The sequence below is a fragment of the Morus notabilis genome, unplaced genomic scaffold (assembly GCF_000414095.1).
Source record: "Morus notabilis unplaced genomic scaffold, ASM41409v2 Scaffold1007, whole genome shotgun sequence".
Taxonomy (NCBI): domain Eukaryota; kingdom Viridiplantae; phylum Streptophyta; class Magnoliopsida; order Rosales; family Moraceae; genus Morus; species Morus notabilis.
Genome location: NW_010365758.1, coordinates 156485 through 167080, shown reverse-complemented (window position 1 = coordinate 167080; position 10596 = coordinate 156485). Strand labels below are relative to the sequence as shown.

General features: G+C 34.7%; 2 protein-coding genes across 2 annotated transcripts in view; one reads left to right on the top strand and one right to left on the bottom strand.

Annotated features, from left to right (window-relative positions):
• LOC21390040 (putative cyclin-D6-1) overlaps positions 1–1783 on the top strand; it is a 2074-nt gene extending 291 nt beyond the window's left edge. Inside the window, exons 2-6 of the mRNA XM_010108540.1 lie at positions 277–363; positions 499–603; positions 725–923; positions 1267–1397; positions 1487–1783. Coding sequence (XP_010106842.1) covers positions 277–363; positions 499–603; positions 725–923; positions 1267–1397; positions 1487–1783 — 819 coding nt within the window. The remainder of the gene's footprint in view (positions 1–276; positions 364–498; positions 604–724; positions 924–1266; positions 1398–1486) is intronic.
• Positions 1784–3227: 1444 nt separating this feature from the next.
• The window catches only part of LOC21390039 (ubiquitin carboxyl-terminal hydrolase 14), a 7748-nt gene continuing 379 nt past the window's right edge, over positions 3228–10596 (bottom strand). The window contains exons 2-21 of the mRNA XM_024172521.1: positions 10568–10594; positions 9679–9850; positions 8923–9035; positions 8479–8815; positions 7999–8093; positions 7351–7484; positions 7211–7267; positions 7011–7088; positions 6805–6859; positions 6682–6723; positions 6330–6410; positions 5869–6067; positions 5738–5795; positions 5539–5661; positions 4825–4913; positions 4642–4731; positions 4375–4545; positions 4104–4219; positions 3866–3995; positions 3228–3638 (exon numbers count right to left, since the gene is read on the bottom strand). Of these exons, the coding sequence (XP_024028289.1) occupies positions 3460–3638; positions 3866–3995; positions 4104–4219; positions 4375–4545; positions 4642–4731; positions 4825–4913; positions 5539–5661; positions 5738–5795; positions 5869–6067; positions 6330–6410; positions 6682–6723; positions 6805–6859; positions 7011–7088; positions 7211–7267; positions 7351–7484; positions 7999–8093; positions 8479–8815; positions 8923–9035; positions 9679–9850; positions 10568–10594 (2346 nt within the window). The 3' untranslated portion in view covers positions 3228–3459. The remainder of the gene's footprint in view (positions 3639–3865; positions 3996–4103; positions 4220–4374; positions 4546–4641; positions 4732–4824; positions 4914–5538; positions 5662–5737; positions 5796–5868; positions 6068–6329; positions 6411–6681; positions 6724–6804; positions 6860–7010; positions 7089–7210; positions 7268–7350; positions 7485–7998; positions 8094–8478; positions 8816–8922; positions 9036–9678; positions 9851–10567; positions 10595–10596) is intronic.

Genomic DNA, 10596 nt, shown 5'->3' with positions numbered 1-10596 from the left:
TTAAAGATGAGGAACCCTATAATTCTTTTAACTTTTTTTTTTTTTTTTTTTTTTTTAGACATACTTTTGATTCCTTTTATCTAATTTCTATGTATATATATTCTTTCAAATGAAGAACTTTTCAATTACAGAAAAATAATGCCACTTTTAATTTGTTCTTGACACATTTGTTTTCGATTCTTTTTCTTTGATTCTTTTGTATTCAAAGCGTTTTTGTTTTCGATCGCCTGATTTCTTGGGTAATTATTACCACATATTTCGATGAATTTCTTGCAGTACTGGAAGAGGGAAAATTTTGATCCTTTCATAGCATATCTTGCACTGAACTACTTTGATCGCTTCGTTTCCACGAAGCGTATACCGGTATCTTAAATCGCCTTTGAGACTTGTTGAAATTACCATCTTAATATGATCTTTCTATGCCTTTTCTTTATCTAATATGTATGTAAACCGTGTATTAATAATGTTTAATGTGATTTTTTTTTTCTGTTTTTTCAGAGAATAATGAGTTCTGAAGTATATGATATGGAACTTCTTGTGATATCATGCCTTACACTTGCTTGGAAGATGAGAAGCAGAAGTTTTACAAACCCGAAATTTCTGGTAATTAAATTTGCATATTGTGTTTGGCTATCCTTAAAAGAAGTTCATTTGGCCTCAATTCATTGTCCACTCGTTGCGCCCTTATATTGTTTGAATATTATTTACTAATTTGCTTAAACAGGTAGAACAGCTACAACCTCGTAACATCGTTACCGAAGATCAGTACATGAGAATGGAGCTGTGCATTCTCAAAGGACTCGATTGGAATTTGTGTGTTGTAACGGCATTCAGCTTCATTCCGTACTTGGAGCGCAAGTTCAACTTGTTTAATCGCTTTAGGCGCAGAACTATCAACGAGATCATCATACAATCGCAAAAGGGTAAAGTCAACATATCCAAGATTGCGAATTTTTCATTTTAGAATGTGATTTTTCTAGGTTTTGTAAATTTGTTTCTCAGTAAACGGAAAGGATAAGAGGGTCCTCATACTAAAACGATTTTGTTTCTTCCTCTTCTGTATTCTTATTTTTCGTTTCTCCATAAAAAGATGCAATTGATAACTTTTACCCCTTTTCCTTCGGTTCTTAGGAAAAGTATTTTCGGGGTATTAGCTAATGAAAGATTCAATCAAAGGCTTCATGTCCTTAAATAATCTGAACATGAAAATTGTAGATAGTAACATTTTGTTCCCCCTTATGACTTGTTCTTGAACTTTTGATGCAGACATCGCGGTCACGAAATTCTCGCCTTCTGTTATAGCATCAGCGTCTCTTCTTGCGGCTTCCAAATATCTCTATCCCCATGAATTTCCAGATTACATGGATCGAGTCCTTTGTAGAACAAGCTTCAGAGAGGTAAACTGAACCGAAAAATAGTTATTATACGCATTAGGCACGCGCTTGATCATGAGGACCTTATTTTCACTCATTTCTGTGAATTTCAGGGGGATCAAATACTGACCTGCATGAAAAGTTTGATTAAAATGTGTGATGAGTTGAAACTTTTTGCTGGAAAAAGTGATGACAAGGCGACCGCTGATCGGGATGAGAGATCGGAGCAAGATGCTGCACAAGATGACAAAGATAAGCAATTTGGCTTTCAACTTAAGTGGCAATTATCTAAAAAGTTGGAGGAAGATCATGTTATGTTTCGCTCTTTACGTACTGAAGATTTCAATAATGTTACTATGTTAATGCAAATGTTAGCATTTGTCACATGGCGTATACAGAGAGAAACATAGGGAGCAGAATATAGAGTAACTGAACAATGCTGACTCCAAGTTAAAGTGAGGGTCGAGATCAAAATTTTGGCAACGGACCAGGGGCAATTTAAATGCTGGATTTTTCTTCTTCCTTCGTTTTCTTTATCTCTTGTGATGGATAAATGATTTCGATAGACTTTTATTTTCTGTGTGGGAAATTTTGACTGTCTGAATGATATTGTTAACATTCATCTAGGCTTAAAGTCTTTGTTGGCTTAAAGTCATGTGTAAATTAGACTTAAACTTTCAGCAATATTAGTATTTTTGAATAACTATTTAAAAGTGTTCTCTAAATTAGACTTGAATTTTCTACAATAGTAAGAAAGGACAAAAACGAGAAAATAACATTATTAGGAAACCGCCACCATGATAAATACTTGGATACATTTAGATTAGTTTGCAGTTTGAGTATAACACCAACGAGGTATAACATTAATGTTATGAATGACGGTGATTTTTAGCTTCTATTGAACATGATTTTTGGACAATAATATTATGATAGATTATGTGGTCTAATTTAATTTATTGTCAAATTTTGTTGGGTTAAAAGGAAGTTATTAAACTATGTATGAGGTAAAACTTTCATCAAGGTATGGCATACCCTTGTTTATTGTGGCACGTATAGTTTAATATGATTTATGATGTCAGTGCAATAATAGGCATGCACGGCACTCAAATATAAAGAATCCAATTCTAGAGCCAAATTGCATAAACGTCAAAAAAACAATCAGCAAAAACAGTACTTTTGGTTTTGGTTGAATGGAGTTCAAGGTATTTTGTTTTGATTTAGTGTTACGAACATCATAAACAGAATCTTTTGAGTTGGTTTGCAGTTTGTAACAAAAAAGTTAAATCTACATTTTTATGAGAAAAGACATTTATCAAAAGAATTTGAGTGATGACTTGAGTTGTGAAAAGGCCCACATCTACTTGGAAGCAGACGGGGAGAGATAAGACAACAAAACGGAAAATGACATTGACATACATACGAAAGAGAAAAACGACATGAATTGAAGAACAGAAATATAGAAACAACATAACAAAACGAAAAACAAAACAAAAGGAAAAAAAAAACACGAAAAGAACTGAAAACATCAACATCAATGAGTATGAGAACCGACATAAATGAAGATAAACGACAAGACCATAAAAACAAAAACAAAATCATAAGTCAAAATGACGAGAATTCCTAAAAATAAAAGTGAAAACGACAACAACAAAAGAAACGGAAAAGAACACCAAGAAGGGAAACGGCATCAACCTAAAAAACAGAGAATGGCATCAAGAAATTCCATATTCATCACCGAGAGATTTTGGTCCCAACGAAAATCACCTCATGAATTTTAAGAAGCTATAGAGATAACAAGAGAATTCAAATTATAATATGAATTTAAAAATAAAAAATAAAATAAAAGGACCACCCTGAAGAGATAGTTATACCCAGCAAATGCAGCAAGAAAAACACAATGTAGCTTATAGGAAATCAATATCATCCCAGGACAAGGGCCACCCCAAAATCCCATGCTACATACATCAGACCAAAGTGCACATGAATAATTAATTAGTTTGTTGCTGAATTTCTGCAAAACTGTCCACTATCTCTACTCCACTATTATTTCCTACCTCTTTTGCGTTGTCTTTAAATTTCAAGCCTCTCAACTGCTAAGCCTCTCAAAGAAGTATATATACCCCATGTCCTTGGGAGGGTTAATGGAAGCCCCAACCTTGTCATCGTTAAAAATAACCCATCTCCCGTCTTTGAAAATGTGAGCTACGTAGTGGCCGCATTGAGTAGAGGTTCCGATATGGCTAACAATTCCTATAAGTCTGTATCCTGCGCAAGGCAAGTGAACAAATTGAAAAAATTAGCATAATAATAAAATCATCTGGTAATAACAAGACTTTTGTCATATTCCCACAAGTTGGCTCCTAGATGTTCATGTGTCGATTACTTTATCGTCAGTTAGTAAGTAATGTTTTTGATAATCTGTTTGTTAATAGGTGTGAAAGCGGTTTTTATCGTAAACCAGAAAAACAAATAAATTGGTGTAAGATACTAACTTCCTCCTCCATCAGGTAGCCCGACATCAGCCACAGTAGTTGTGTTTGATGTTGTAGCATCCGTATCAGAAGCAGCAGAAGCATCAGGATTGTTGAAAATCCAATCTGTTGCTTTCTCAATGTCACCGCCCTGAAAACAAAAATCGTTTACATATGTTGGATAGAACAAGTTTTACTGGCTGTTAAAAAATGAACAAAGGTTACTCGGAATAAAGTTAAGCTATATGTAGAAAACTACCGATGCCTTAAGAGCCTTCCGGGCAATTTCTTCTTGAAATCCAAATGAAAGCAACACATCAATTTGTGATTGGTCCACCACTGTTTCACCACCTTGGGATATAGGAGCATCTATATCTGGGGGAAAAGAAAAAATTTTCGCATCAGAAGGCAGTTACTACAGTACAGCATAACAACAGTCGAAACCAAAGTTCGAAAGCTAAAAAATGTAAACGCCTTGTTTCTATCCTAAGGTTGAGAAATTTCTTTCAACATGAGATTAAGTTAATTACCTGGATCATCCATGTGAGAAAGTAGCCAATTCATTGCCTCCTCCACTCCAGTATTAGAGGTATTGATGGCAGCCTTCTGACAATGAAGATGACTAAAACCCATCGAAACAAGCTGCACAACAATATCATCATTGGCAACAGGTTTATTGGATTCAGCCTCATCCCAAGGACCTGAATGATTCATTAGAAAATTTCATGAGGAACTCATGATCAGTATTGAATTAATGGAGATAAATAAGAGTGAAAATGCAAGAAAGAAACACCTACCACCCTCTGGTAACAGCTCCTCTCCCGGTTGAAATCCCTTACTGCGCATGTGACTAATATCTACAATATCTGGTACATCTACATAGACATCTGAATTGAAAGATACAATAAGTAATAAGTGTCCAAAATGTCAAAGGAAAAAGGAGAAAATAAAACCTAAAGAAACAGCAGAAATTAAAATACCTAGCTTTTTTGGCACCCAACCCTCTTCCATAACAAATTTCCGCATATGCAAAACTAGATAATCAGGGAACGAAGTTAGACCAGCAGTCCTGCAAGGCACCCATGAAAGGGATGGTAGAAAAACAGTCAATCTTAGTTCTGTTCAAGAAGAGCAACAAAGATTTCCTGCAAAAAATTTCTTTCCGCGGAATCTATTTTGGTTTATCCTTCAAAAAACACAGTAGTTGGCATAATACATGAGATTGAGAACTACATTGCTGTCATGGCCTCTCAAATATTTAAGCACCTGTATGGTAACTAATACCCTTTTCCGCTTTTCAGTTGGATAACAAGTAAATTAATATCTCCAAGCAACTTGGGATTCTCAGCACTTGATTTCAACCACTTAACCAATCTAATAAGACCAAATCCTGTTCCGCATATTTTTTCCTATACAAACTAGTGGTTTTCTTGAATTTATTGGAGACATAAATCTCATTAATTCTAAACACTTAGCTTCTTTTCTTGCAAAAGTCGTGCTTGCAGATATTCCTTTTTAAGAGAGCTGCAGAATTTTAATAAAAATAAAAAGAAAAAGGAAATTAAGCTCAACCGAAACGTGCCTTTCACGTTTTGGTCAAATTACTCAAATATAGAAGAGCATACTATCAGATGTTTAGCAGATAGAACATTATCTTGGGCTATATTGAGACAATTGGAAACAACAAAACTTACTTGACAGCTGTTGTCTTAGTCTTCAACGCAGTACTATAAAAATCATGTATCTCTTCTGGAGATGAAAAGCTGGCAAGACATGCTTCTAGAGGCACCCTTGGACGTACAACCTCATCATTAGATCTGCCATATGCCAGCATGCTTAGCAAAATGTCTAAAAAATTATCTGAAGTATAAATTTTGTATCGGAAAGACTTACACTTCCTTCCCTTCTGAAATTTTTTCAGCTTTCAGTTTATGAAAGGCTTCAAGCTCCTCTGCAATATCATATATAAAGCATCAAAACAAAATGAATTTTGCACGAATAGGAAACAATCCTAACAAACTCACCTTTATTAGTAGCTTCATGCAATGGGATATTTAGAGAAAGAATATAGTCAAGCCTTCTATTGTAAGCAACTTTTCCAGATGAGCACAGAATACGGTCTTCAACACCAAACTTGAAACACCTTGCAGGATCAAGCTCAGGTTTCCCACCATTTGTTCGTTCAACTTGATCAAGAAAATGTAGGAAGAACTCCAAGGCATCCTAAATAGAAGTCATTTCAAGTACTTATAAAAGCAAATACGCAGAACTTGAAAATTACTTGCATGAGTTTTCAAAACAGAAAATGCATATGAATGTAAATCTGAGAGATTTCCAGTAAGTGCGTGTACTTATAAATTCTCAAAAAATAAATAAATAAATAAAAGGAGAGAAAATAGAACTCCCAAAAGTATCATCTGCCAAAAATGCATCTAATCTAAAAAATAATAATAAAGTAAAATAAAATGAAGGACAGTAAACATACCTGCTGTCTCATGGTAGAAAATTCAGGATGACTGGCAGCAATAACAGCTTTGAACATACGAGGTGGTATCCCCTCTTGTTTCTAATATTTGTATAAGATGGAAAAATCAAGAAAAATAAAAAATAAAACAATCAAAGGGGAATCATCCAAGTGCACTCACTAGTGTGCAATGCATGCAAATTGAAAACAATCTATAGAAAACATATGAAGACTAACACGGTAAATAAATAGCTCAATGATTGGACAGCAATCAACATAAAGTAGATTGCAGGATAAGTGAAAACTTGCACCAATGAAATGAAAAAAAATAAAAAACAAAAAAGAACGAGGAATAACTAAGGAAGAAACTCACAGCAGTCGCTGTTGGTGTAGAAGTATTTGTATGATCCTTTTCCTGGATAAGAAATAAGATAACATTAAACAAGAAGAAGCAGAACCTATTGTTACGAAAAAATTATTCAGATAGTTTGCATACCTCATGAGATGGAATAGAGTATTTACCAGACAGCAAACCATGTCCCAGCTTTGTTCTGTCATACAATATGGAATCTTCATGAATACAGAAGCTTTCTATATCAGGGAATTATATGAACTGCTTTATAAACATGCTAGCTACTTTCATTTCTCTTCCTTCTTTTTTGTTCGGTTTCTTGTCCTAAATAATTTGTGCTAGCTACTTACAACTGCATATTCAGGTCTACAGTGGGATCAGCAGGAGCCATCGCAAAAGCCGTTTTCAACGTTTGATTCTTGTAGTACCTGCCAAAATCAAATTCATGACAATAAAAAGTAAGTAACCAAAGCATAAAAATTGTAATGAATGATACATATACTAATTTTCATAAACTAAAATAACAGCAATAATAATAACAAAAACCAACCGTGTGTAGAAGGAGTGTGTTGAGAACACAACCTGCATAGTGGCTGCCAGGTAGCAGCTGCAAAAGAACAAAATGAGAATACAAGAAATATCAAAACAAATAAGATGACTCTAGCAGCGCTCTGATTGTAACAAAGTTACCTATTTCCAAGATTGACAAGCCCCGTGTAACCAGGTCCGCAAATAGGCTCCACATCCTGTCCGCTTTCTTGAATCCGGTTCCAATCAAAATTGGTATTCTGGTCAAGTTCTCTTTCAGCAGTAGTCATTTCTGTCTGAAAACAACAATGTAATTGTTAACATGATTATTCAGCATAGAACAACCTACATGCATAGATTACCAGGCTTGATTCTTTGGTTATCCAAGACTATTTCATGTCAAACCATGTCCCAATATTAAAAGGAAATTGGGAGTTCCATAAAATTAGAAAGCCAAATTTCCATTGTTTGATCGGATTGCTTCAAGGCTTTGTTCATTAGATTTGTTTAAAAAAATCGAGAAAAAAAAAATCCCATTAAAGTTTAAATTCTTTTCTTTCGCCACAAATTACTGTCTCAAAAGATAAGCATGAAGCATTTTACATGGGTACCCTTAATTCCCTCCACAACGAAAAATGTGAATGCAAAGAGTAAGATCAACATTCCACAAGTCCTCTAGCCACTACACACACTATCGGTGTGTTCAAATACAACCACTACCACAGAACTAGCAACCTATAAGAAACAGAAATGGAATATTGACAGAACAGTAGTCATAAAAGATGGTTTAAAGATGTACAAGCTACTAACCTTCTGTAGTGATGAAAAATCAATTCCAAAAAATGCCAGATGTTGTGCTAGAAGAGGATCCAAAACACTATTATCCTCTGGGTAAGAGTAAATATCTGAGCTGCCACAATATGTTACTCGTCATTACCACTTGATTAAAAATACAAAACCTTCAGAAATAAACTGAAATACAATAGTAACACATATAGAACACTAAGCTACTAAAGCGAGCAGCCTACAATTTTCAGCATGCTGACTTTTGTAGGCCAAGAGAACGTTTCTAACTCAAATTTGGAAGTTCATTTGTGATCACTGATCAGAAGTATAGGGTACATACACTAAACTGCATTAATGCAATTTGAGATGAGCAAAAAAAAAAAAAAAAAAGGGTTAACAAAGTTTAAATATAATAAATCTTGTTATATTAATCATCTTGCAATGCTCCAAACATATTTGAATTAACATTACAGTTCTCGAATCTTCTACACGAAGTGACATTACCTGCTCCTTCCAAATCAGCCGTAATTGTCCCCAGTTTTACAGCAAGAGGATAGCCTGTTTCCTTATAATGCTCAACGGCGTGGTTGTTGCCACCAGTTCCATCCCAATTTCTTCGTCCACAGAGAATCATTCCATCAGTTAGGTTCAGCCAAAGATTTTCTGTCTTATCACACTTGAAACATTTCCACCCAGATGGGGGAACAATAACACCATTGCCAATTTGTTGTAAACTCATTGCATATGCACTAATTTGCTTTTTATCAGCTGTCCAGGCTGCAACTTGCTCTTTCCTCTCAGCACCTTCAGCCCTTAAAATGGCATCAACTGCCAACCTTACCTGAAGTACAACCCCAGATCCTATTATTGTTTGAGAATTGAGATTGTAGCTTTCATATTTCTTCCATCAATCATTTTACAGTTTACAAATTAAAAGAAAATAAGCACCTTCTCTGGTAACTCCACAGAAGGAAAAGGAAGAGTTACATAATCAGGCAACATGACTATACTGTAGGTCTCTTCATAATCAATTTCATTGTTGTCAAATCCACCATCAACACCTACAAATAAAATACCATAAGGATCAAACCATGCTATTCCCTAAATAAGAGAAAAATATAACTACTACATAAATGAATGCTATTTGGGCCTGCATGCTGCGACAGCCTGGATGTCACTTTCTCCAATATTGTTATCACCATTCAGGTACTTGGCTAATAAAAACTATTATCGAAAGAGAAAAATAGTACGACCAAGAGCCAAAAGAAGATACCAGGCATCCTATTTAACCATTTGCATCCTATTTAACTAAACTAATTAATGTATAGTCAGTGCTTTTGACTCATAATTTCATATTGCTTCCCTAAGGTCCTCGGTCCTCCATTGATTTTCTCATTAAATATTAGAGAAGGCACTTCTTAATAATCAAACAGAGTACTTATTCCAGTGGTCTGTGTTAAAAAGTCATCCTTGAAAAATTAGAACAGATATAGCTCCCAACTAGGTCTTATTATCAGCAAATTCAAATTGTTTCATCAGCTATATATTGTCATACTAGACAACACTGAAACATCCAACAACTTCTTCTTACCAAAACAAAATATAATGATCAAAAGCACAATCCACGCTCCAGAAAAAATTTAAAAGAATAAAGACAAAAAACAATATAATGTCCAAAAATCTAAATTTAGATCGTTAACATACCTATAGCCAGTAAAGTAGGTTTCTTTAAAGGTCTATCTTCGGGAACCAACTTTTTTGTTTGCTTTATATGCAAATAAACAGGGTTTCCAGTCTTCTCATAGTTCCAACCAACACATTCCTTTCCAAAAGCAAGAAATGTAGTCATGTCGATGAACAAGCCACCTTCGGATTTCTGAAACCCGTTAAAAGAACACCGATTAGAAAAGAGAAAACTCTGAACAATGTAAAGCTTCAACAGAGCAAAGACACCAAAATGTTACCAAGTATTTTTCTTCACATGCATTCACAACATTCCAAATGGTTACAACATGGAAAGAAAGCCAAAATTGCAACAACAAAGACAACAAGTACTTCAAACACAAAAGCTTTAAAAAATAAAGAAAAAGAAATAATAGAATGGCAAAGGGCATAATCAAGTAGCACCAACAAACTCAAGCCACAAAAACAGTGAATATAATATATACATATACATATACATATATATACTCTTTTCTGATCAAGGCAAAAATTAGCTGTAGTATCTATATCAATCATTTCCTAAACCAATCCAAATATAATTATAAAAAATCATCAAACACGCAAATTCTTACTTCGGCCACGGATTAAACTCCGAATACTAAAAGAAAATAAGCTGCGGATTAAACCTAAATTGGGCGTGGCATTTTCTACCCACTTTCTACACTTTGCCACTTCCCAAACAGCAACTAAGTAAGCAAAATTGTCAAACACGCTAATAATCTTTGAACTATCCGCGGAGAAAATGAAATTCTAAAACAACAAGAACGAAACCCCAAAAAATGGGAAATGGAGATAATCGAGCATCAAAGTAATGCGGCAAAAACAAAATCACGAAGTTTCTCAGTAGCCAAACAGAAAAAGAAGAGATTACCGGAGTGTCAAAGGATAAGCAGCATTCCT